Genomic DNA, 24,619 nt, shown 5'->3' with positions numbered 1-24,619 from the left:
TAATCATTGTTAAAATACATATAAAAAAATAATCACTTAAAATTTATAGTTAGTATTAGATAGAAATATAAATAAATATTCATACATGGTAATCATATTGATATAAAATCCAATAAGGTTACTAATGATTGTTAATAGTTCAATTGATTAGAATAAAGTTACACTATAGCCGAAAAACAATAAGTTCAAATAAAAATACAAATCTCATTAAATCGATAATTAGTTCAAATAAAAATACAAAATATGACTACGTTCTCCGACGTCGATCCACACCACGGGTACGGTTCCATGCCTCATACCATCCAAACAGTCCATCAAATAATGCTCGAAAATCATCGGGCAAATCACTGGTGTCCCGTTCAATAAACGGGTCCATCATACCGAACATCGAAGCTAATACCTGCATATAGTAGTATATAACAAAGTTAGTATTCAAAATATAATTTTATTAACACTTAATTTTAATAAGTAATACATTAAAAGATACCTGATCTGGAACCAAACCCTCAACATAATTTGATCCGGCTCCACCATCTGGCAACTCAGTCGGGTTAATGATGAAACGATGGGAGTACGCATCATACCACTGCATGTAAGCATCTGTCGCCATCGAAGGAAGTGGGGCCTTTTGCAGACCACCCAACATAAGCTGTGAAGCACGTGGAAATAAATCCCATGTCTGTCGCTGTGCGATAAATGAGAAGTCTACCCTGTACCTATCCCCAGCAGAAGGCCTATAGCAAGACTCCGGCTCCAAAATATGATGGGGAACCTCCTGAATGAATCCAAGCTGGCGTAAAGTACGATCTGGCATATACGGCTCAACGATATCCAAGTATCGCAGCCACCCGTAGTACGTGCTACGAGGATAAGCAGATACCGGACATATACCATAAGGTAACCAATCAGGCTGCATGTCGTTCGTCTGATCCAATGCCTGTCGAATACTCAGTAGTCGGTCAATCCCCCTGTTCTCATGCCGAACCTCCCAACTCAGTGCCGAAGCAGATCCTATAGGTATCATCCTCCTAGTGCGGTTAGGCCGAAACATGGAAAAATACTCGTAAATCCATGCCTGCAATAGCGTGAGGCAACCACAAATCTGGGCTGAATCAGCACGACTAGCTATGCCAAGCTGCCTGTATAAATAGGCTAGTGTAGCCGCACCCCAAGAATACCGGTTCACATCCTGTGGGCTACAAGACAAAAAGACAGTGGCCAAGGACGGACTCGGTTACCACTCTTATCAACGAATAGAGTGGCACCAAGGAGGGTCAGCATATATCCTCGAAACTGGTGGGTCGGACTCCGATCCGGAGCAGAACATCTCTCTATCAAAGAATCAATGAATACACCACCACCGGACCAATGCGCCTTCAAAAAGGCGCTTCTCTCCATCCCAAATAGCTCTGCACATGAACTCTTCACGTCATCCCATGAACCAAAGTCACCTGTAATCCATCCATCTGATGGGATATGGAGGATAGAACTGACATCGTGTAGCAAGATACTAATCTCTCCAAAAGGGAGGTGGAAAGAGTTCGTATCGGGCTGCCACCTCTCGACAAACGCACAGATCAACGGCTGATCCAAATGCTCAAACATGATCTCAGGCAAGTGCCTCAATCCAGTAGCATCTACCATCCCCTGAACCTCGGGTGTCATGCTAGCGTACCACGCCTGAAGCTTACTGCACGTCCTCTCCCGGTTATGACACTTCAACATAGTCCTCTCATCCTCCCCAGCCCAAACGCGTGCCGCTATGTGGCCTCCAAAACTAGGTATGACACTACCGTCCAACGGCCCACCTGGCCTAGCGTCACGTACTAGCCATGAAGTGTCCTCCTCCGCCCCTTCCTCTTGCCCGGCCTACTACTCCCGGATCCCGGAGCATTGCACGATGCTCCATCTGAAGAACGTGCAAAACGACCACGAGAGGTACGTGGTTTGCATCCCCGAGACGGACGACCTTCCTCTGCGTCCGTTGATGGATGCTCCGGCTGACTATCGTAATAAGCACCCGCCTCCTGATCGTCCCCGCCATCGGGTTGCCTCTCCATGGTGAGTGAGGTCTCCACGGCTCAATGTCCATAATATAGTAGGCAATGCAACAGACAAAGGAAGAATCTCTGGTACTTCCTCCGTTTCTGCACCTGATGAAGACTGAGTGCTCCTGAAAAGCAACTCTCTAGCCTTCCTCGATGAGATTGTCACCCCTCTATCATGAGGATGACGATGACCCGAATCTGTAGGCAAACACTTTGCTTTGCCTTTGTCTCGCCCACTCATCTTTGATTAAACGTATAAATTTAATTAAAATATGAATAATCAATTACATTCAATAATTAAAATTGTTCTCATATAAATATATTTCTACGCTTCATTAACTATATTTTCTATTATTTAATTCATTTTTCGCAATAATACATTTTCCAATTTTAATACACCATAATTAATATAATTTTGTAATTATTTTCTTAAAAAAAATTAAAATTAAAGCAATTCGGCCCCTAAATTAAACTCCCAACCAGTGGTACAGGCGCCTAAATTAGGCGCCTGCGCCATTGGTGGGGCGCCTAAATTAGGCGCCTGTACCATGGTGGGGCGCCTAATTAGGCGCCTGCACCAATGGTGGGGCGCCTAAATAAGGCGCCTGTACCACTGATCAGGCGCCCAACAAAGGCGCTTCCTCCATTGGTTAGACGCCTAAATTAGGCGCCCCACCAATGGTGCACCGCCTTAATTAGGCGCCTTTCCAGTGGTTCAGGCGCCTATTCAAGGCGCCAGCCTCAATTTTACCAGATTTCATACATTTTCGATGATTTCAAGCCTCTAAATACTCTAAACTACCAAGAAATTATCAAATACTGGAAGATTTTAATCAAACACCAAGAAATTTTAATCCTCTAAACTACCATACTTTCAATTTTAAAGGGTTTCAAACACATGCGATATATCAAATTCTACAAATACGATTTTTTTAAAAAAATTAAAATTTCAAATTAACTAACCTTTATGTCGCCGGAAATTCGAAGTTTTGTTGCCGGAGGATCTTGTCGCCGCCGCAACCTCGCCGGAAGTCTGCTCGCCTAGCCGGAAATCTGCTCGCCGCCCTGCAATAGTCCTCGCCGGAAATTTCTCTTCTCGCCGGAAAAACTCGCCGGATGTTTTCTTCTTGGTGTTGATGAGAGAGATGGAGTAAGAGAGTGGAGAGAGAGTGAGAAGTGAGGGAGGGTCAAGAGAGTGAGAAGGTGATGAGAGTGGGAGAGTGGGAGAGTGGGAGAGTGGGAGTATAAAAATACTCAAATACATACATTTTTTTTTTATACAGGGCGTAAATATGAAAAATTAGGGCGGTGTTTAGCAAATGAGTTAAAAACGGATTGGTATTTTTTTTTTGGTGTAGAGATAGCAATAAGGGCAATTGATGTAGATGAGATTTAATCCCGGATCTTTGGTACCACTTCTCAATACTTTAACCAACTAAATTATATGACATCCAACAAAAAACGGCTTGGTACATGACATGGCGGTGTATGACACAATTACGACTTGGCGTAAACAACTATTTGGCTCAACTAAGGGCATGTTCTCTTCGGCATAGAACAGCTGAACTGAACTGAACTGATTGAATTAAATTAAATGTAATAAATATATAAATAATATTTTAAACAATAATAATATGAATATTAAATAATAATTATAATGATAAGTAATAATAATGAATAATGATAATAATAGTATTTTGGATATTTTTAAATTATAGTTATAAATAAATAATATTAATAATCATAAATTATTAATAATAATAATGATAATTAATAATAATTATTTTATATTATTTGTATTAATATATTAATACTTGATGATGATATATAATAACAATAATATCTAAGTAAATTACTCGTAATACTCACTATTTTAATGATTAGATTTAATAATATAAAAATATTTCGTAATTAAAATAATGATTGGGTTGGATCGCGAAAATTACATCATAAACCGTCTTGACACGATTTGATTGGTTTATGGGCTAAAAAAGTGGGTTTATTTGTGTTTTGACCTAAATCATATTCCTCCTAATAATAATAGTAATAATAATGAGTAAAGCTATAATAAACAAAATAATATATAGAAACAATAATAATAATACTTAATAGTAATGATATATATTTAAATAAAATAATAATAATAATAATAATAATAGGAGTAATTAGTAAAATAAATTATACCAACATAATAATAATAATATTTAACAAATTGGTTATAAAAGAATGGAACTGAACTGAATTTATTGAAAGAGAAGTATAATTTTTGGAAATACTAACTAAATCACTAAATAACGCCCTAAAATTTCATAGTAACCCCCTAAATACATATTTTTATACTGTATTTTATACTTTCTATTTCTTCTCCTTCTTCCTTCCTTTTCCCTCACCTCTCCTTCCCCTTCTTCTTTCACCACCACAGTAAATTGCACCATTGAATTGGAGCCCCCACCAATTGAAGAAATAGAAAGAAGCTGAAATTTCTGCAACTTTGCGAGTAGTTGAAGGCAGCCATTGAAGGAGACGAAGCTATTTCAATGGAGAAGCCCAAACTACTTATCCTCTACGCTACTCAAACTGGAAATGCTATGGACGCTGCTGAGCGCATCAGCCGTGAAGCTGAGCGCAGATGTTGTCCTGTCTCTCTCCTCTCAATCGATCAATTTGATCCCGTAATTTCACCTCTTTAATTTCATTCTTTCTCTCTTTTCAATTCTGCTGTGAATCTTTTGTTTACTTGATTGGTGAATTGGAAGTAGGAAGATGATGATTGATTAGGTTGTGTTTGAGATGACAAAACTGATTGATAGTTTGATTAATCATAACCCTAGCTTTTTGTAATTTGTGTTGAAAGTTGAAATTTTGGTTTGATATTGAAATTAAAGTTTCATCTTTACTAATGATTTTAGTGTAAAGCTTAGATGGTTCACACGCTAGTACATAGAGCATGGTACATACATGTACATGGATAACAAGCCAATGTTCATGGATAACAACCCAAATGTTCATGGATAACAAGACAAATGAATATATATACATGGATAACGAGCTAAATGAACATATGTACATCTTTAATTGGTACATGTTTATTGGGATTGGTCTCTGTGTGTACATAATCTAGTCCAACATGTTCATCATGAGTATGACGCTCTTCCTGCTGACGTGTGCATGTACTAACTTGGGATTTTAGTGGCAAAGCAAGCATTAGCCACATGCAGAACTCTTTAATTATGGTAGTATGTGTTTAAATGATTAGAATTATGCTTCTGTGGACTTTTTCGATTGCTGAACTGTTAGAATACGAGATTGCGTGAACAATACTATTGTGGATTTTTTTTTTTTTGATAAAAAAAATAGACTTTGTTATTGTTGCTGATGCTTAAACTCAATGAACTTTGGTATATTATTGCTTTTGTGTCTGTATAATTCTTAGACTAAGGCTATGTTTAGTTCACCTGAAATTTTCTGATCTGAACTTATCTGATCTGATCTGATCTGATCTGAACTTATTTTTTCTGATCTGATCTGATCTGAACTTATTTTTTCTGATCTGATCTGATCTGAACTTATTTTTTCTGATCTGATCTGATCTGATCTGATCTGATCTGATCTGATCTGAACTTATTTTTTCAACAAGATCTTATCTTTTATAAGTATATATTATTACTATTATATTATTACTTTGTAAATCATTATTATGCAATACATTATAAGATATTCTTTATAGTGTTACTATTATTATCATTTTATTTCTATTACAACTTTTATACAACTTTTATTATTAATAATAATTATTATTATTATCATTATTATAAGAACAACAATAATAATTATAATCATAATTATTATTATTACTAAAAATAATTATATAACTCAAGTCATTATTTTATAAGAGCAGTTATACAATGTTTCACACTTTTCCTTAAAAAAAACTTTCACACTTGAGAAGTCGGCAAACTGAACTCTTTTTTTTCCATATAAAATAGAACAAGATATACAAACAACTATGACTTGAGCAAAAAATAAATAAATATCGTGCAACTTCAAATAGCTAGAGAGATTTGAAATTCGGTAGGAAGAGGTATACCGAATCTAAATTTATAATTTGTATCTCACACTTAGCTTATTTTGAAATGTAATCCGAACATAGTAGTTTCGTTATCATGAATTTGAGATATCATATTTTATATATTTCTTATTTTTGCGTCAATCTTATGTTCTTAACACGTGGCTTTTAATTTTCTATTATTTAATAACAACAAAATAACTTAATATAATAATAACAATGACATTTATAATGGTAACAATAAGATTAATAATAATTACCAATATTAATAATTAATAAGTACAACAACAACAATAATAATAATTCTTTTGAACAAATGTACTAGTAAATAATAATACCCCCTTTGTATTTTTTTATCTTTGTCACTTAGAATCTTGACACTATTCACAATAAGAGATAATCTTTTAGATTTTTCTCAATATATAAGAAAAAATATAGTCATGTGGGGTCTTGTTTGATTCGTCTCAATGAGTACTTTATTAATATTCAATTATTATAATTTTTATTAATATGTAGTGAAAGATATTTAATAATAATAAGTTTTTAAATATAAGCATGATATGATCTGAACTGATCTGATCTGATCTGATCTGATCTGATCTGATCTGGTCTGATCTGATCTGATCTGATCTGATCTGATCTGATCTGATTTGAACTTATTTTTTCTGATCTGATCTGATCTGAACTTATTTTTTCTGATCTGATCTGATCTGATCTGATCTGATCTGATTAGATCTGAAATAAGCAAAAATAAGGTGAACTGAACATAGCCTAAGATCCAAAGCGCCATTTGTTTTTTGTTAATCTGATGGTACTACATCCCTCTACTACTATCTGATTACATCTTTTATTGTTTTTCTAGAGTTTCTTACCCAATCAAGGAACTGTAATCTTTGTTGTCTCCACCACGGGCCAGGGTGACACACCTGATCAGATGAAGGTTAGTATACATGATTCATGAAGAATCCCATTTTGAGGTGAGAATTTGTAATCTTTCTTATCTAGTTGATTAGTAATTCTATTCAATAAAAAATGTGTAGGTGTTTTGGAGGTATCTGTTGCAAAGGCACCTTATTCGAGGCTGGTTGGAAGGGGTCCACTACGCAGTTTTTGGATTGGGAGACTCGGGATACCAGAAATACAATGTAATACCTCTAGGGCTCTCTTTATCGTTGGAAAACTACGGTACCTCTTTCTCTCTTGGTAGGGTTTTTTGAATCTGCTTATTGTATGCTCGGTTGTTAACTCTAGCATGTAATTTAGAGTGCATAATGCTTAAATAAGGTCTACCACATGAGTGGTACATGAAGAATTCTGATGACCTAACATTTGTTTGTTGCAATGTCCCTAAGAAACACTTATGCTCATATGTTAAAATTGAGAAAAATATACTTCCTCCGTTTTTTTAGTTGTCACACTTTGACTTTAGCACTATTCAAAATTCACATGCATTACTTTGATTACCTTTTGTGATTTGTACTTCAGAAACATCATGGCCATATGGGATCTTGTTAGATTTGTCTCAATTATGTTCACGATATCAGCTTTTTACAATTTATGCTTATTGATTCTTACGTATATTAAGATTCAAAGATATATATTAGCAATTAGTTTTTACATGATTAATATTGCCATTATATGCACCCTTTTAACGCAACCAGTCTCACTTTTATTAGTAATATGAGAGCTATTTCATCTTGAGGCACTGATTAGAACCTATTGTCTTTTTCTGCTGCTGTAGTTTGTTGCAAAGAAGTTGGACAAAAGGCTTTCAGATCTTGGCGGAACACCTATTATTGAAAGAGGACTTGGAGATGATCAGCATCCTTCAGGGTATGGCTTGGATTGACAGCATTCATTGATTAAACTATACATCTTCCCCACCCTGAAGTTAAACTTTCTTACCTATCAGAAAATTAGATATATGCTATGCTCATCTTCTTTTGCATTATTCACAATCTTATAACCTAACAGATCAACATATTTTGATCATTTTATTGAATCTTGTTCAATTATTGCTTTCTGGGGTTGGGCAAGGATATAATATCCCAATAATTGACTGAGTTTTTGTCCTCTTTGTTACTTCATAGGTATGAGGGATCTCTAGATCCTTGGATGTCCGCATTATGGAGTTCATTGAATCAAATCAACTCAAACCTCTTTCCAAATGGAGTAGATTTTGTTCAAGATGTAAAACTGATGAATCAATCTAAAGTTGTTGTAACGTATCATGTCAATAATGAAGCAAGTTCACTAGTCTCAACTACTTCAGGTAACCTGTTTCTGCATATTGGAAATGTGTCTATCTTCTTGTGTATTTCCTTGGTCTCCAAATTATATTTTTCTGATACTTCACAAGTACTGAATTGGAGAGTTAGTAAATTAATCAGTTATGTGCTGTGTTTTTCGGCAAATTCCCTTGCTCATCATGTCCCTGATGAATACTTACTAGTAGTGGTGTAAATTTGATTAATTAGATTGTACTTTGCCAACTGCCAAGTCCTTTCAGTGGATTATATATTGGAGTAAAAAATCTATCCAAATCTAGTACGGACTTTTCTAAAGACTTTCCAGTCCAATGCAAATAACTAACCTTGAGTCCAACTCCTATCCAGACTCCAGCCCAAGCAAATTTTTTCTTTTGAAAAAGGTTCCCTTTAGCGGTATCTTGTAAGTAGACTTGTTTTAGTCTAACTTATATCTTATGGTTAAACATATGTCTAAAAAGACATTTTACATTAATTAAACATCATTATATTAGTATCATTTATAAATGCTAATGACATCCTTTATGCTTGAATAGAACATTTTGTAATAATAAAAATTATGGAACACATTTTATAGTTATGTATGTACTTTATAATATGTGGACTTCAGTTTGGACTTTGAACTCGAGAAAGCTGAAACCAAATACACTCCAACATTGGCAACACGTATTGGACTCCTAAATCATTGTTCAAATTCTGACTGTTCTATGGACTTTCACCAAGCGAGTTGCGCTCCTTATTGCTAGTCATCAACTCCGGACCTATAAAGTATTGTACCTTTATGATATAGTCCTAAACTATCGCTGAAGGCCATTGTTTGTTCTTAATGCAGATTTGGAGTCCAGGAAACTGCAAATTGAGAGTGCTCGCTTGATGTCTCCTGCGAAATTTCCTGTGGATAAGAGTAGGCCTCACTGCTGGTTAAAAATGGTAATCCTCAAATCTTTTGCATTATTATGATGATGGGATAATCTGCATGGAACTCTCCTGCGACCCTGCCTAGTGGATCACCCTAAATTTCTGCTAATTTTGGTTTCTATGTAGATTTCCTATGATGTAGGTTGTATGCTGTAGGCTACTCATATATGTTCGGGATCTCTTGTAGTTAGACTTGGGAGCTTTAATTTCGCCCTTGGTTCTTGTTTTGGTTTTGGTTTAAGTTTTTGTCTGCCCATCTTAATCTGTTGTTCCTGGTTGCCTGCTTCCAGTTAAAGAGGCCTTGAAAACATCTATGAGTAAGAATTTGTGTTAAACTTGTCACTGTCATGTGGTTGGATTGGATGATTGGAGCAGGTTAAACATAACCTAGAAAGTAAAAAACGCATGATCTTACTACATAAGTAATTTTGTATATGTATGACTCTTGTTTAACTTGACTTTGACGTGCTGAATATTTTTGAAGATTCGTACATTTAGATGATTTAATATTTCAGATATGTGAGCTCTGTGGGACATCCAAGTGCAGTTGCAGTTGCATATTTTTAAGATGACCTATGCTAGTAACAAAAACTTACATGTAAACTGTGCCTCACAGCTTACTTCCTTGTGCAAGAAATATGATACTACATGCACTAGCTAGAATTCGTATATTGCTGTGATTTTTTCATTTGTCTAATTTACTTGATTGGTTGTAAATTATTCTTTCAGACAAGAAATTGTTCATTAACACAAGCAGGCAGTGGGAGAGATGTTCGCCATCTTGAATTTGAGTTTCATTCACTTGTAAGTTGTAAGAAGGTTAAACTTTGATTAGAAAAGTACCTTTGGCTAATAATTATTTAATTATAGGGTTTCCTTTTAGTTGAAGCACTTCTGTCATGTTTCAGGCAATTGAATATGAAGTTGGTGATGTTGTTGAGATACTTCCATCTCAAAATCCTGATGCTGTAGATGCATTCCTAAGTCGCTGTAACTTGGAACCTGAAGCATTCATCAAAGTATGTAAATTAACCTATGCATTGATGTTTCCATCTTTTTGTAAAGAAAATTACTTTCTAAACTTAATAATGATATTGCACCTCAAAGTGTTCTATACATCAAGAAACTTAGCATTGACATTATGGAGTTTATATTAAAGAATAGAAAAACACACTAAATTAGGTTGTGGCTGTCGTAAATTGCTTACTAGTGTGAAAATATTGCTTGCCTTAGAGAAAGAAGAACAGAAATCATATGGCCTTTTTATTTTCTTTATAATGTCAGCAGAACTTTAAGATATATCAGATATCAAGTAGAATATTTTACCTAAAGATCAAAGGAATCAGATCAACATAATAGTATGTAATTATTTGTTATATGCATAACATCACGAGTTTATGACTTATGCAGGATTCTGTTTCTGTAATACGTAGATGGTATGTAATTTTACTGATGTTTCCTGCCCTTCTCAACTCTGGAGTTATGTAATGGAAGCATTCTCATTACTGCAGGTTCAATCGAGAGATTTTAGCAATGATGTTGCTGCTGATGCATCTAGCTTGGCCATCAAACTAAGAACATTTGTGGAGTTGACCATGGATATTGCCTCAGCTTCCCCTAGACGTTATTTCTTTGAGGTACCACTAATTCTGAACATCTGGCTGTAAGATGTTTGTCCAAAGCCATTCATCCTTTCTATGTGCAGCTTGTATCTCCTGTCTCCATACCTTATTTCTAGTACACTGAAACGCATGCTTTCAGAGAGTATTGTCTACTGAAACATGTTTGTCGCTAATCAATGAGACTGGTGAGAAAGGAACTGGATCCAACAGAAAAAGGAGCGAACTTTGAAATAGAGATGGACTTAAACTTACAGCAGTCATACTCGAGAGTTGAGCAGAGCCACTACAGAACAACTAAGAAAAGCAGAAAGGAGAGGGGTCTAGCTTGCACTGATAAAATTGGCCTCCTCCAATTTCCACAGTCTTTTTCTTTAATTCAATATTATGTTGTTCAGTTCTCAATATGTTCTTGGATCTCTTGTTCTTTTCAGCTAGGTTGTTAGTGAAACAATCAAGCCGTGCTCTATTGCTCTAGCACAGTTTCCATCATCACAGACCATACCACATTTTCAAGGAATCGTTTCTTGTTTTCACAACTTGGAGAATCCTAGGGTGTGGACGTGTGGATTAAATTGTAACTGTCACTGTCCCCTGATTAATTTGAAAATTTGTAAATGAAACGTCTTCCCTATTTTCGCAAGTAAAAAAAGCTGTATATTGTGAGAGCCATTTAAGAGCCATCGGTAAAACTAGTGGTAAAAGTTGATCTTGATATCATCTCGATTACTAGGTTCTAAATGTTTTATACTGCAGGTTATGAGTTACTTTGCCACTGCTGAGCATGAAAAGGAAAGACTAGAATATTTTGCTTCACCCGAGGGCCGAGATGATTTATACCAATATAACCAGAAGGAAAGAAGAACTGTCCTTGAGGTGAGTGTTTCCTTTGTTCTTTAGCTCAGTAAGTATTCTTGGCATATCTCTACCATTTGTGTCGTTTCCAAAATTCCTTCTATTTTATTAACTCTATCACTGGATCTTAGATTCTAGAGGATTTCCCGTCTGTCCAAATGCCATTTGAATGGTTGGTCCAGCTGGTTCCCCCTTTGAAAACTAGAGCCTTTTCCATCTCTTCCTCTCCTGTTGCCCATCCTAATGAAGTGCACTTGACTATGAGTGTGGTGTCATGGATGACACCTTATAAGAGGAAGCGGTCTGGTCTTTGCTCGAAGTGGCTTGCTGGACTTGATCCTCAACAAGGTATTTGCCACCTTACTCTGATAATTTCTTAATTGCTTGACTTATTCTTCAAGATGTATTGAAATGCTAAATATTTCTAAAATTTATGTGAACAGGAGTTTTTGTTCCAGTGTGGTTTCAAAAAGGCCTACTTCCTGCCCCATCGCCGTCACTTGCGCTTATTCTCATAGGACCAGGAACAGGGTGTGCTCCTTTCAGAGGGTTTGTGGCAGAGAGAGCTATCCAGAGTCAATATGGTCCAACTGCTCCAGCTCTTCTCTTTTTCGGTTGCCGGAATAAAGAAGATGACTTCCTATATAGTGATTTTTGGCTGTTCCATTCCCGGGATGGTGGCGTTCTTTCAGAAGAAAAAGGCGGGGGATTTTACGTTGCATTCTCAAGAGACCAGCCGCAGAAAGTTTATGTACAACATAAGATGCAGGAGCAGAGGCAGAAAATCTGGGAGTTGCTCAGTAAAGGAGCTTCTGTATATGTTGCTGGTTCCTCAACCAAAATGCCTTCTGATGTTATGTCAAAATTTGAAGAAATCATCAGCAAGGAAAGTGGAGTTACCAAGGAAGCTGCTGTGAGATGGCTCAAGGCGTTGGAGAAGGCTGGTAGGTACCATGTCGAAGCATGGTCCTGACTCCTGAGACATGTTAGATACGAGAAACTCTTAATTTATATCCCTGATTTGGCAATTGTGCATATTGCAATGGCTTTTTTTTTGGTAATTTTATATATACATACCCCTTCTTTTAGTCTAGGAGATGTTAATTTCCCTAAAAATTCGAACAACACTGAAAATTACGAAAATCTCAATACTGCTAAATTTTGTGTTTTAGCATTAGCCATAGATAATGGATAGTTTCCCAATTTTTATGAAATATGAAGTATATTTGTTGAAATTTTTAGATAAACTCCCATAATTTTTGTTTTGGATGGTGTGTAGACAATGCATGTTTGTTGAACATACTGTGTAACAGTGCAAGACTAGTTGAGTTTTATTATGTAAAGCAAAAACATGTGTTAAGCCCCTTCCACTTCATTATTGCCCCACATATACAGGCAATGCTAATCCCAAATTTGAACTAATTCACAACCATGAATTTAGATGCTATTTTCAAAATGGTACTGAAATCATGAAATGGAGAAGTAACTCGCTAAAGTTGGTTTTTTATCATATTATGAAACGGAGGAAGTAGTTGGTATTAAGGAATGAAAATGGCTCTCTAAAGATGTCAATAGATCAATGTAACTGTTATATTGTGAAATGTACATAAGTTTTTTTCGATAATCATGTCCTGTAATTTATTGGAACATCTGGATGTGAACTGACTGAATATATATCCCATCCTGATACAAGGCTATTGGAAATTCATATAAATTTGCCTCTTGTAATTATTTGTCTATGAGGTTTATGTTCATGAAAGGTCAATAAAAAATGTCAATATGGTTAAGAATGAGCAGTTGGTCTTTATGACTTGAAAAATGATATTACAAACTCTGTCGTGTTGAATCAACTAATTTGAAGGACTGATCCATTATTGATACGAGTTCATGCGCCGGTAACTATTGATCCTCAATAAATAGACACTTATAAACTTATATAGAACTAATCTATTTAATACAAAAAGTTACCCTTTAGACCCGAGTAATTTTTTGTTCTAAATGGATCACTTTTACTTATATACAAGTTATTTTATTAAGGTAAACGACTGTTCTTTGTTTAAAAATGACTCATTTTGACTTAAAAGAGTGATCCATTTTGCGAAAAGTGAATGATATCAAAATAAATTAAACCTGGTACTCAATACTAATTGAAAGTTACTAGCTATTGTTCTCCCCATCTTATTTTCAGTTCAGTTCAACTCTGGACAATACTTTTACTCTCACATATCACTATTCATTTCAGTTCAATTCAGTTAAATTGTTTTATGCCGAAGAGAACATGCCCTTAATTGTATAATAATAATTTTTTGATATAATATCCATAAAAGTACATAAAAATATTGTAAAATTAAATTTTTATAAAAGTTAAGTAAACGCCAAAAAATAAAATTATTCGCGGTCCAGCTGAAAATCAAAACTTTAAAAAATTTGGACCAAACAACTGTTTATTTTTTGGTCAAGATGAGATATATTGTACATTTGGATTTTATATGTATTGTTGATTGACCTACTTTTGAGGTAAATTGTGATTGAAAAATATCCAAATTATGTTAATAATACTTTAAGCAAATATATAATTTCAAACTACAAGCATCCTTGTAATATCAAATTACATGCACTAACTCAGTCAGGATATATATGCATGATGCATCATCATAGGACCAACAATTCATTTTGTTTATTTGAGGTGCCAATAGATGAATAGACACTCCTTTACTAAATTCCAGTGAAAATACTTATTTTAACATAAAGCTAAAATTTGTTTTTGCTAGCACAACTAGTACATCTCAAATGTTGAACAAAGTCTTCAATGTGATTGTCTGAACTTCCACCATAGTTAACTGCTTTCTTTGACAACTCCCTCCACTTCAAAGCATTTTCTCTTATCTCTCTACTCTTTTTGCCTTCCATTATTTCCTTGAAGCAATCTCTAAGATTTTCCTTCCTTATCACTCCTTTCTCATCTTCCTTTGGCCAAATTCCCACCCCCCAAACCTCCTCAATGAACTTGGCATCTGGTAATTGGTCACTCCATTGTGGGACCCCTATCATTGGGATCCCGAGGCTAAGCCCTTCCAGTGTCGAGTTCCAACCACAATGAGTCACGAAGCATGCAGTTGCTTCGTGGGCCAATATCTCGAGTTGATTGCACCATGTAACAATCATCCCCTTATTAGTCATCGAAACCTCCGCTTGAAACTCTTTAGGGAGTTTGCTAATCTGGGACTCCCTAACCACCCAAAGAAAGTAATAGTTACTTTCTTTTAATGCCAATGCAATTTCCTCCATTTGTTCTTGTGTTAGTGAAACCATGCTACCAAATGAGATGTAAATGACTGATTTTGTTGGCTTACTTTGTAGCCACTCTTTGCACTTCTCGCTTAAGGGTTTCCATAGACTTGATCCGTAACTTATATCTCCTTCTATTCTTCCATCTAAGTAGGATGATGGAACCATTGGTCCAATTAGTTTTGCAGGCCATTTATCTATTACGCCTTCTATAACCTACATGACATAAACATCAATATAATTAGTAAAATTAATAGTGAAAAGTGTCATTTTGTTTGCAACTTTGCTGTATATATGTACGCTTAAATATGTGTAAAGTATTACTCCCTCCGTTTCTTAAAGATCTTCCCTCTTTCCGTTTAAGTGTATTTTCAAAAAATCTTCCCTATTTTACTTTATTCCTTATTTGAAATTTTTTCTTCTCCTTTTTACGCTCTCATGTCCCTATCATATGGTCCACCATTACATTATTAATTCAATTTTAAGCCCTTTCTTTCCCCTACTTTAACCTTTTTTTATTTGTTTATTTATCTTAACCACTTTCTCTTTCCTACTTTACCCACTCCACACCCCACACAAAGGTCTCCTCCTTAGTATCTGTAGGAATAGTAACAAGGAAGATCTTTAGGAAACGGAGGTAGTATATTAAAAACAGTAATGAATAATTAGAGATGAATGGGAGAAAAACGAAAGTTCACCTCTGACTCCAAATCTTGAAAAGAATTGCAAAAGACGTAATCAGCCAAGTGAAGATTAGTGAATTGACTCAACTTCATAGCCAAATAAGCAGGGTAACTTTCAGGTTTCCTGAGAAAACTAGGCAAATCATTACCCTTAAACAAAGGCATTTTAGGCAAAGCACACCTAACTTGGTCTGGCTTAAGAGGTAAATTGATTAAACCACGGCTTACACAAGAAAAAATAGCGCAAACTGAAGCAGAGTTAGTAAAAAAAGCAGCACCAAGTAAGCCATATTCTTTAGCAACATCTAAAGCCCATGGCAAAAATGCATCATACACAACACAAGTCACAGGAGACGATGAGTTTTGATGGGTCTCGATAAGACGAGCAAGAGTTTTTGAGCCATTTGACTTAAAAGAGTTGAGAAAAACATCCTCGGAGCCAGCTTGAGGATAAGCACCATCATCGTAGCCGTCTGAGATTGGCTCGACGGCTACATTTGGGAGAAAAGAGATGGAAGAGATAGAAGAAATAGTGTTTTTGGTAGTAGCTAAAGTGGCTTTTATTCCTTTTGAAGCTAAACGTTTTGCAAATTGTAGTAATGGGTTGATGTGGCCTTGACTTGGGTATGGTACCACCACAACATGACCATAACCATAACCATCATCATCACCATTTCCATGTGATTTTGCAGCATTATTTTCATCTCTTTTCTCTATCATTTTTTTTTTGCTTTGATCTCTTTAATTTGTTGGATATGAATTATTAACTCTTTAATTTGTTGGATATGAATTATGAACTCTTTAATTTGTTGGATATGAATTATGATGTCTTCATTGTGAAAAACTCTTTCTATTTATAGGGGGGATTGAAGAAGAAAATCAAATTGCTCACCTTTTGTTTTGTTTTTTTGTTTCTTTTAGGGGTTACATTGCTCACCTGATTGATTCACCGAGTTGCTCAACGAAGACAGTTCATAAATTTTACATCTTTTTGTTAATTTTGACATGTTTGTTGGCTCTCTCTTAAGACTCCTAGTAAACTGGACTTGTGCCATTAAAGGCAATTATTCAAGTTTGATTTGATATATCGTGTGTACCACTTTGTCCAAATCGTACCAAATCAATTATATATTTATATTACTGGATACTGATGTGCATTCTATAATTAGAATATTGCATTTCTTTGTTTCCGTAATTGATTGATACTTTAGGAGATACTTCATCCGTTAAGAAATAGTTGCACCATTTCTATTTTGTGCACTATTCACATCTTATACTTAGATTGTCTTTAGTGATTTATATTTTAGGAAAAACATAGTCATGTGGGATCTTGTTAGATTCGTCTCGATGTAAATTTTTTTAATATAAACTTTTTATAATTTTTACTTATTGATAATTAAAGATATTAATAGTTGAAATCATACATCGGCATGCGTGAAAAGTATAAATGGTGCAACTATTTCTAAATAGAGGAAGTATTTTTGTATTGATAGTTGACTTTTTTTTTTGAGTTTGTCTTGTAAGATATCGTCTATTTTTAAATTAAAATTAAATAATGGTAAACTTAATATTAAAAAGAGAATTATCCAATAATGACTAGGTTAATTTCTTTCCATAACTAGTTTAATTCATTTAGAGTATGTCTCTTCGGCATAAAATAGTTGAATTGAACTGAATTGAACTGAACTGAAATAAATAGTGATATGTGAGAGTAAACGTATTGTCCAGAGTTGAACTGAACTGAACTGAATTGAACTGAAAATAAGCTAGGGAGAAAAGACCCTTAGTTACTCGGTCTACTTTTATATTAAAATTAGACCGATTTTTTAAATAATTTTTGAATAAATAAATAGTGACTATAGTATTATACTCCCTCCATCCCATAATATAGTGCTTGTTTCTTTTTTACACGGTCTCTAAGACGTAATTTTGACCTTTATTATCTTCAATTCCGTATTAATAAAAAATATAAAAAGTTGATATTACGAATCTAATAAAATCCCACATGAATATGTTTTTTTATATATACAAATGAGAATATTCGGTCAAAGATTTTAAAGTTTGACCCACCAAAAATGAAGTAGACACTATATTATGGGACGAAGGGAGTACAAAATTTAGGTTTGTATTTTATTACCTTTAAAGGTTTGTATTTTTATAGTCTACTTCTGAAGCCCAATTTGGTACTTTCTCTGTCCCAAATTAGTTGCTACATTTGCTTTTTCACAGTTTACGAGATGAACTTCAAACACCAATATCTTGAGTTAACATATATGAAAAAATATAAAAATTATATATTTGAAAAATACAAATTGGGACGAATCAAACAAGATCCAACAAGACTATGTTTTTTGTAAGAGAACGTATTGTGTCGGACTCGTCCGACCATAATCTTGGTCGGACGACTTTCAGGTGGTTCCATTTTTTTTTTCAGGTAGTCTTCATTTTTTTTCAGGTGGTTCCAATTTTTTTTCAGGTAGTCTTCATTTTGTTTTCAATTAGTCTTCTTTGTTTTTCAGTGGGTTTTTGTGCTTCAGTCAGACTTACTTGGGTTTCAGTTGGTCTTTATTCTTTTTCAGGTAGTCTACATTTTTCTTCAGGTAGTCTTCATTTTGTTTCAGTTAGTCCATTATTTCTTTCAGTTGGCCCATTATTTCTTTCAGTTGGCCCATTATTTCTTTCAGTTGGTCCAACTGAAAAGAAACGAAAGTCCAACTGAAAGAAAAGAAAGTCTAACTGAAAGAAAAGAAAGTCCACCTGAAAGAAAACAAAGTCTAACTGAAAGAAAAGAAAGTCTAACTGAAAGAAAAGAAAGTCCAACTGAAAGTAAACAAAGTCCAACTGAAAAGAAAACAAAACACTAACCTCTACTTTCTCTCACTTTTTCCTTCTTCTTCATTCCTCTTAGCTGATACTCCATACTCAAGTTCAGACAAAAAATGTGGTTAGTGTTCACTTCCTAGCACCTTCAAAGTATCTTGGATTGATATTGTAGGTTTTCTTCGTGTTGAGTTTCCTCGCTTGTGCGGTATATTGAGGATTGTACGTTTTCTTCTTGTTGAGTTTCCTTCTGTTTATATTATTCTCATCTAATATATCATATTCTCTTCTCTCCTGTATCTTTTGTATTTCTATCTTTTAACTTCTATCCTCAATACGGTATCCCTTCTCTCTCTTAAAGTGCTGCTGCTGTGCTTCATAAGCTTGAATTCAATATAATTTGAGTTTTCTGCATTTTTCTATTTCGCACCTTCATCTCTCACAACTTTCTTGAATATAGGTATGGTTGCATAATACAGGTTACGAACGGGAGTGGTCGTCCGACCAAATGTATTGTGTCAGACGGTCTGACACAATACTTTCACTTTTTGTAATATACATATGGAGCAAAAAATAGTCAAAGTTATGATGTGAACAGTGCCACGGTCAAAATGTAGCAACTAATTTGGATCGGAAGAAGTAATTAGTGCATGCATGATCACTGCATGTGTCATCCAACTTCCAACGTGTCGCCCAACTGCTCACGTGTCGTTCAACTGTCCACATCAATATACGAAGCAGTTTGCGTCTGCGGCATTTTCATTTGCTTCAAAACGATTGACATGAATACATGATGTGATGATGATAATGTTGCTTACCTCATTTGTTGCTGATGTCAAATGATTATGTCTTCATGTGATGTCAGCTTTTTATGTGTCATGATATTTGACTTCAAATACTTCCTCGGTTTTATTTTACTCGCTACACTTCTCAATTTACGGACTCCTAATTTTTGGAGAAGAGAGATGTAGAGAGTAAAAAAAAAAGGGATCCATGTGAGACAGTGAGAGCAGAGAGATAGAGAGAGTTTATTGTCCAAAAAGGAAGTCTAGCAAGTAATGTGAAACTTCCCACAATGGAAAGTGTAGCGAGTATTATAAAACGGAGGAGGTAGTTTATTTGCTTTAGATTCATAGATACGGATAAATTTCACATTTTTAACTGTTTTTTTTTTTACAAGGTAGCTTTTAAGGTTTCACAAAATGCATTATATACCCCTATTTGTTTTAGAAATGCACCAAATATTCTTAAAATTTTGGTGTTGTTTGGTTGGCATTATTTATCATATGAAGCTAAAATTCTTAGAAATTGAATTTTTTTGGTGTTGTTTGATTGACAAATTTATGGAAAGTAGAATTTCCTAGCAAGTTTCGTTTCCTACAATTGAAGGAAATGACTTACCTAATGGGACCTAAAAAATATAATTATATGTAAAAATATGTTCCGTGAATCACCAAACAACATTTAGTAATTCCTAGAAAATATTATTACATGTAAAAATAAAAAAAATAAAACCTCCAATAAACTTGAACTCCCTACATTCGACCAAATGAGCACTTACATAATAATCATTAGATGCTCTTGAAGGCTAAAAATTTAAAGTTTAAAATTTAGAAAGTTGCGAAGCTAAAAACCTACTATGGCTCTGTTCTTTTGAACTGAATAAGGGCATGTTCTCTTCGGCATAAAACAGCGCTGAACTGAACTGAATTGGTCTTAACTGAATTGAACTGAACTGAAAATACGCTGGGGAGAACATACCCTAAATCTAAACTGAATAAGTTTGAACTGAACTGGTCTGAATGGAGTATTATTAATAATTACAAGTAGAGTAATATTTTTATCATCATTGATAATGATAATAATAATAATAATAATAATAATAATAATAATAATAATAATAATATTAATACTAATAATACGCATAACAATAATATTCTTATGAATTGAGTAATATTAATAATAACAAGTAGAATAATGATGATATGAAATAATAATATTATTAATATAATATTTTTCTCCAAGATTGTTATTCGTAAGTCAATATATACAAAACCAATAGTATGTTTCACGCCTAATGTTGTAGAATAGTAACAATAGCATGCATGACTTGTGATATGGGTTATGATATATTCAATATTGGAATATTTTACATAAACAATGGATACCGTTCGCGTATGACAGCAGGCGAGAAAAATATTTTTTTTTGTTTTCGCCAAAGTCCAAATATTTATTCGATGTGTTATAAATCTGAATTTATTTTCAGTTTTTTATTGGAAGAAAATTGAGTTAAATAAACTCAACACACCACTCGTTTTCATAAGATAGTGAGCCAGTTACAAATTTAATAGTGCCAAAATTAACATATATTAGAGAGAATTAGTAGAGGTATTGTTTTTCAAAAAAGGCACACTATGAGTTTGTGTTCAAAGTTCCATATTCCATTCATCTATCAATGCAAAGTGTCTACTCTGTCCATTGTATTTCTCCTAGCTAAAATAATACTATGTCACAAGATCGTGCAACCACCATATATAAACCCAATATAATACTTGCCATGAAATAGTCTGCAGTATACTCGTCAAATACGACTTCATACAGTTGTACAATTAAAGAACATTTATTTGTACAAGAATAGCAAAGGCAAAGAATACACTCATCTCGCAATGGAGCGCTGATAAGAGCATACCCGGTATTTGTAAATACCGGGGCAAAGTTGTAAATAAATACAACTTTTCCTTTTTTCTTTGGTTTTTTTTTTTTTTTTTTTTTTTGGTTTTTACTTACATATATCCATGATCTGATTCACATTATAGTTAATCTGATTCACATTGTAGTTGATCTGATTCATATGCTAGTTGATCTGATTTCTCTCCTACATGATCAGAGTCAAATCTTTTTGTCTTTTTCTGGCAAAATTACTAACATACCCCGGTATAGACACTGTTGGCCCATACCGGGTATGCGCAAATACTTTCTCTCTCGCAATGTATCTGAAATTATTATAGTCAAATGAAACTACGCAAATAAAGTTGTGGTACAGCAAAGCTCGTGAAATCACCGTTATTGTATATTTGCTTTATGTTGTAAGAAAGCTACACTACCCCGCGCTTTAGACCAATTTGATCAACAGAAGAGAAACCATGAACATGCAGCTCTGCTTCTATGCCTTGTTGGACATGATTACGATGTCTATCTAACACCTGAAAGCAACGATTTCAATAAAATCACCAACCCAGATATATTATCCAATATGGTCATGCAAAATTGACTTAAGTAATGATAACCAAAAGTTGCAAAAGGAGTTAAAAAACGTTATTTGTATAACAGACTCGTCATAAATCCTAACAACTAAATGCCTGCAGGTCAGTAACATGGCAGGTTCCAGCAAGATCCTGAATCACAAAGAATCAATAAATATTTTTTCAGTCGTTTTTATCAACTCCACAATATTTCATTCGGATAAATGTTTATAGTCAATAAAGGAGGTATATGAATTGAACTTCATGTTTAATGTTGATTCAAGATCTGAAAGAGCCACATAAATTGATTTCTACTGGACTGTGACAGCCACATTAGAAAAGAAGGGTCCCAATGAACTCACTTAGACTGTATATGTCAAAAAAAAATTGATTATCGAGCAAAATACACAGCATTCTAATTTTTGTTTAAGTACATGTTGTATGTTTGACAGCAAATAGAAAATTAGCCCTCATTCAAATAGCCCAATTTTGTAAACATACTCCCATTGTTAACGTAAGATATCGACTTGATAAAAACTCTGGTTCCACCATGGACATGAGTTGACAGCAATTTCGCCACATGGTACAACACTAGAAAAAGTTTCAGTTACAATGTCACATCCGAGTCATTCCATCTCTCTACATTTTAAATTATGAATGTAGAATACTTGGCGATGTAATTATAGGTAGAATTGCACGCAACATAGTATCAGAAAGAATTACTTCCTGAAAACGTAAATACCTCCAGTTTGAAGTCCTCAATGACCTGCTTGTGAAGCAACGTTTCGCCTGATTCTGACGAACTAATGTTGACAAGTCGTAGAGGTCCAGAAAACACTGGACAAAAGAAAGCAGACAAGTACTATCAAGCCCAAATATGGTCAACATGCTAACTCTTTTTAGGCGAATAGGATTAAGACCGTTAGTAATATGCTAGGATACCTTGACAAAGTATGCTGAGGGTCGCTTATCAGGCCGAGATAAAACCAACACGGCTTCATAAATTGGGATAATAATGTCTAACTTATCAGTTGTAATCCGCACATTCTGCATTTTATAAATATATATATCTTAAAACTAACCACAGGCTGCAGCGCAACTCAATTTTACAATATACAGAAGGCCATACAGTTCATACCGAAACAATCAAATGATACATATCTGATGACAAATCCACCTTCACGTTCTTTAGATGAGAAAGCACAACACCATTAGACGTTAACTGGATTTCTATATCTGGCATTATCTTGAAAAAATTTATGTTGTGATATTCATCTAACAGGCAACTGTCAATGGTGACAAGAACCTGAACTGTAGGGAAGATATGGCTGCATTAGCTGCTGCTATTGTGGTTGTAGATATATCCAAAAATTCACTCTATTCTGAAAAGGAAAAAAGTGTTTGCAGTGCTTGATTCAGAAAGCCTAGAGGAATAAGCAGATTTGGCAACGAAAGTAAAAACATCAAGAATGATACATCACTCACAGATAACAAATTACAAATTGGTATGGCTTAGGGTATTAAAGGCTTAGCATAATATATGCATTCGAATAGGACGAGAATAAAAGCCTTATTTCCTCAGACTCCAGATCTTGCAAACTCATCACTTTCTCCCATTTCAGAAAATAAAAAACATGTATTGTATAGCACGCAAACAATGACAAACTGAGAAGAACATATATTGCTCTTAAGTTAATGTATAGATAATACTCATCCTTCCAGATCCCACCAATCTAATTCCATAAAAAACGCAGCAGCAAAAGCAACTTACTATCTTACTCAGAGATATATGAAAAGAACATACTCGTCCTTCCATATCCAGGCAATCTAAATGCACCAAAAACGCATGACCTTATGCAACTTCAGATCTTACTAACCTACTCCATGACTTTATCTGCAAGTAGCTGCATAGCTAACCTAGGGAACTAACATTTCGTAAAAGTCAAAAATCTTAACTATAAGATTATGTCGAGTAACAAAATAGATTTCCAGGTACATCTAACCCACCTCAAGAGCAAGCTGACACAAACGTGGCCCAATTCAGAATCTTGCTAAAATTTAAAGGACATGCTAGAAGCCGAAAATCTATTGAGAGATTGTCTGCAGGGAGGTCACAACTAACAACGATAGGAGTATTATGAGTATGACTATTATCTATCAAAGATAAAAATTCAAAGCCGCAGGTAATCTCGATGAAGCATATCAAATCTTCCTCAAGAGAGCTCATATCGACTGGAGATGTAAGAATCATGAAAAAGATGTATCATGATGTTGACATTGCTGAAAGAATGGGAGCAAGGGCGTGGATAATACAAAGTCCAATGCATAAAACCTTCCTCACTTCTCCTAACCCACCCTCAAAAAGAGAGAAAAGGATTAACATTCATATCTTGTGCAGTCATGTGTATCCAAGATAGGCTAGTGAATATTTGACCTAGAAGTCGACCTGAAGATCTTCAAATAGCATGTTTCGTGTGATTTATGTAAGCATTTCAACATGTCAAAAAAATTAATTCTACATACTGTAATTTAATACAACTTGAAAGACTAAAAGCAGCTCAGTAACTAAATTTCTTCCTTTAGTCAGGTAAGCAAGACCCACATTAGCTGCACATGCAACATAGGTGACATAACAGTTCATTATTCAAGGTGAAAAGAGCTGGAAATACAGAGAAAATATCCACGAGTAGTAGCATACCTCACACTCAAAGGCAGTTCTATATCATCTTTTGAAAGTTCCCAGCGTTTGATATTAGATGATGCTTTGACCCTCACAATCAATTCAGAACTTGCAGTTGCTGATTTTTTCTTTA

The 24,619-nt window shown here is 34.6% G+C and overlaps 4 protein-coding genes across 4 annotated transcripts; 1 reads left to right on the top strand and 3 right to left on the bottom strand.

The window, feature by feature from the left end:
- Nucleotides 1-109: 109 nt before the first annotated feature.
- On the bottom strand, nt 110-1,665 carry LOC125495042 (protein MAINTENANCE OF MERISTEMS-like). Its single transcript, XM_057393050.1, has 3 exons — nt 1,367-1,665; nt 488-1,229; nt 110-400 (listed from the first exon to the last, which is right to left on the bottom strand). The coding sequence occupies exons 1-3, from the start codon at nt 1,663-1,665 to the stop codon at nt 248-250; spliced, it is 1,194 nt and encodes a 397-aa protein (XP_057249033.1). The 3' UTR covers nt 110-247.
- A 2,736-nt stretch (nt 1,666-4,401) lies between these two features.
- Nucleotides 4,402-13,008, top strand: LOC104905863 (NADPH-dependent diflavin oxidoreductase 1). The gene is made up of 12 exons (XM_010694505.4): nt 4,402-4,720; nt 6,977-7,054; nt 7,155-7,259; nt 7,856-7,947; nt 8,205-8,386; nt 9,214-9,311; nt 10,029-10,103; nt 10,208-10,318; nt 10,811-10,936; nt 11,675-11,794; nt 11,905-12,121; nt 12,217-13,008. Exons 1-12 carry the CDS (start codon nt 4,586-4,588, stop codon nt 12,744-12,746), a joined length of 1,869 nt encoding a protein of 622 aa, XP_010692807.1. The 5' UTR covers nt 4,402-4,585; the 3' UTR covers nt 12,747-13,008.
- Nucleotides 13,009-14,428: 1,420 nt separating this feature from the next.
- LOC104905872 (UDP-glycosyltransferase 74B1) lies at nt 14,429-19,124 on the bottom strand. Its single transcript, XM_010694515.4, has 2 exons — nt 15,760-19,124; nt 14,429-15,277 (listed from the first exon to the last, which is right to left on the bottom strand). Exons 1-2 carry the CDS (start codon nt 16,462-16,464, stop codon nt 14,525-14,527), a joined length of 1,458 nt encoding a protein of 485 aa, XP_010692817.1. The 5' UTR covers nt 16,465-19,124; the 3' UTR covers nt 14,429-14,524.
- A 2,173-nt stretch (nt 19,125-21,297) lies between these two features.
- On the bottom strand, nt 21,298-24,614 carry LOC104905880 (uncharacterized). Its single transcript, XM_048639537.2, has 5 exons — nt 24,505-24,614; nt 22,945-23,188; nt 22,749-22,853; nt 22,549-22,643; nt 21,298-21,767 (listed from the first exon to the last, which is right to left on the bottom strand). The coding sequence occupies exons 2-5, from the start codon at nt 23,047-23,049 to the stop codon at nt 21,761-21,763; spliced, it is 312 nt and encodes a 103-aa protein (XP_048495494.1). The 5' UTR covers nt 23,050-23,188; nt 24,505-24,614; the 3' UTR covers nt 21,298-21,760.
- Between the last annotated feature and the right edge of the window lie 5 nt (nt 24,615-24,619).

The sequence above is a fragment of the Beta vulgaris genome, chromosome 2, assembly GCF_026745355.1.
Source record: "Beta vulgaris subsp. vulgaris cultivar EL10 chromosome 2, EL10.2, whole genome shotgun sequence".
NCBI lineage: Eukaryota > Viridiplantae > Streptophyta > Magnoliopsida > Caryophyllales > Amaranthaceae > Beta > Beta vulgaris.
This window is presented reverse-complemented; position numbering and strand designations above follow the sequence as displayed.

Coding starts and splice junctions, on each gene's coding strand:
- LOC125495042 (XM_057393050.1), bottom strand. CDS start 1,665: ATGACACCCGAGGTTCAGGGGATGGTAGATGCTACTGGATTGAGGCAC. Junction 1,230..1,366: donor GCCTTTTTGAAGGCGCATTG/GTCCGGTGGTGG, acceptor GTGGTAACCGAG/TCCGTCCTTGGCCACTGTCT. Junction 401..487: donor AGGGTTTGGTTCCAGATCAG/GTATCTTTTAAT, acceptor TACTATATGCAG/GTATTAGCTTCGATGTTCGG.
- LOC104905863 (XM_010694505.4), top strand. CDS start 4,586: ATGGAGAAGCCCAAACTACTTATCCTCTACGCTACTCAAACTGGAAAT. Junction 8,387..9,213: donor ACTAGTCTCAACTACTTCAG/GTAACCTGTTTC, acceptor TTCTTAATGCAG/ATTTGGAGTCCAGGAAACTG. Junction 9,312..10,028: donor CTCACTGCTGGTTAAAAATG/GTAATCCTCAAA, acceptor TTATTCTTTCAG/ACAAGAAATTGTTCATTAAC.
- LOC104905872 (XM_010694515.4), bottom strand. CDS start 16,464: ATGATAGAGAAAAGAGATGAAAATAATGCTGCAAAATCACATGGAAAT. Junction 15,278..15,759: donor TTCAAGATTTGGAGTCAGAG/GTGAACTTTCGT, acceptor TATGTCATGTAG/GTTATAGAAGGCGTAATAGA.
- LOC104905880 (XM_048639537.2), bottom strand. CDS start 23,049: ATGCCAGATATAGAAATCCAGTTAACGTCTAATGGTGTTGTGCTTTCT. Junction 22,854..22,944: donor TGTATCATTTGATTGTTTCG/GTATGAACTGTA, acceptor TATAAAATGCAG/AATGTGCGGATTACAACTGA. Junction 22,644..22,748: donor CCTCAGCATACTTTGTCAAG/GTATCCTAGCAT, acceptor TCTTTTGTCCAG/TGTTTTCTGGACCTCTACGA.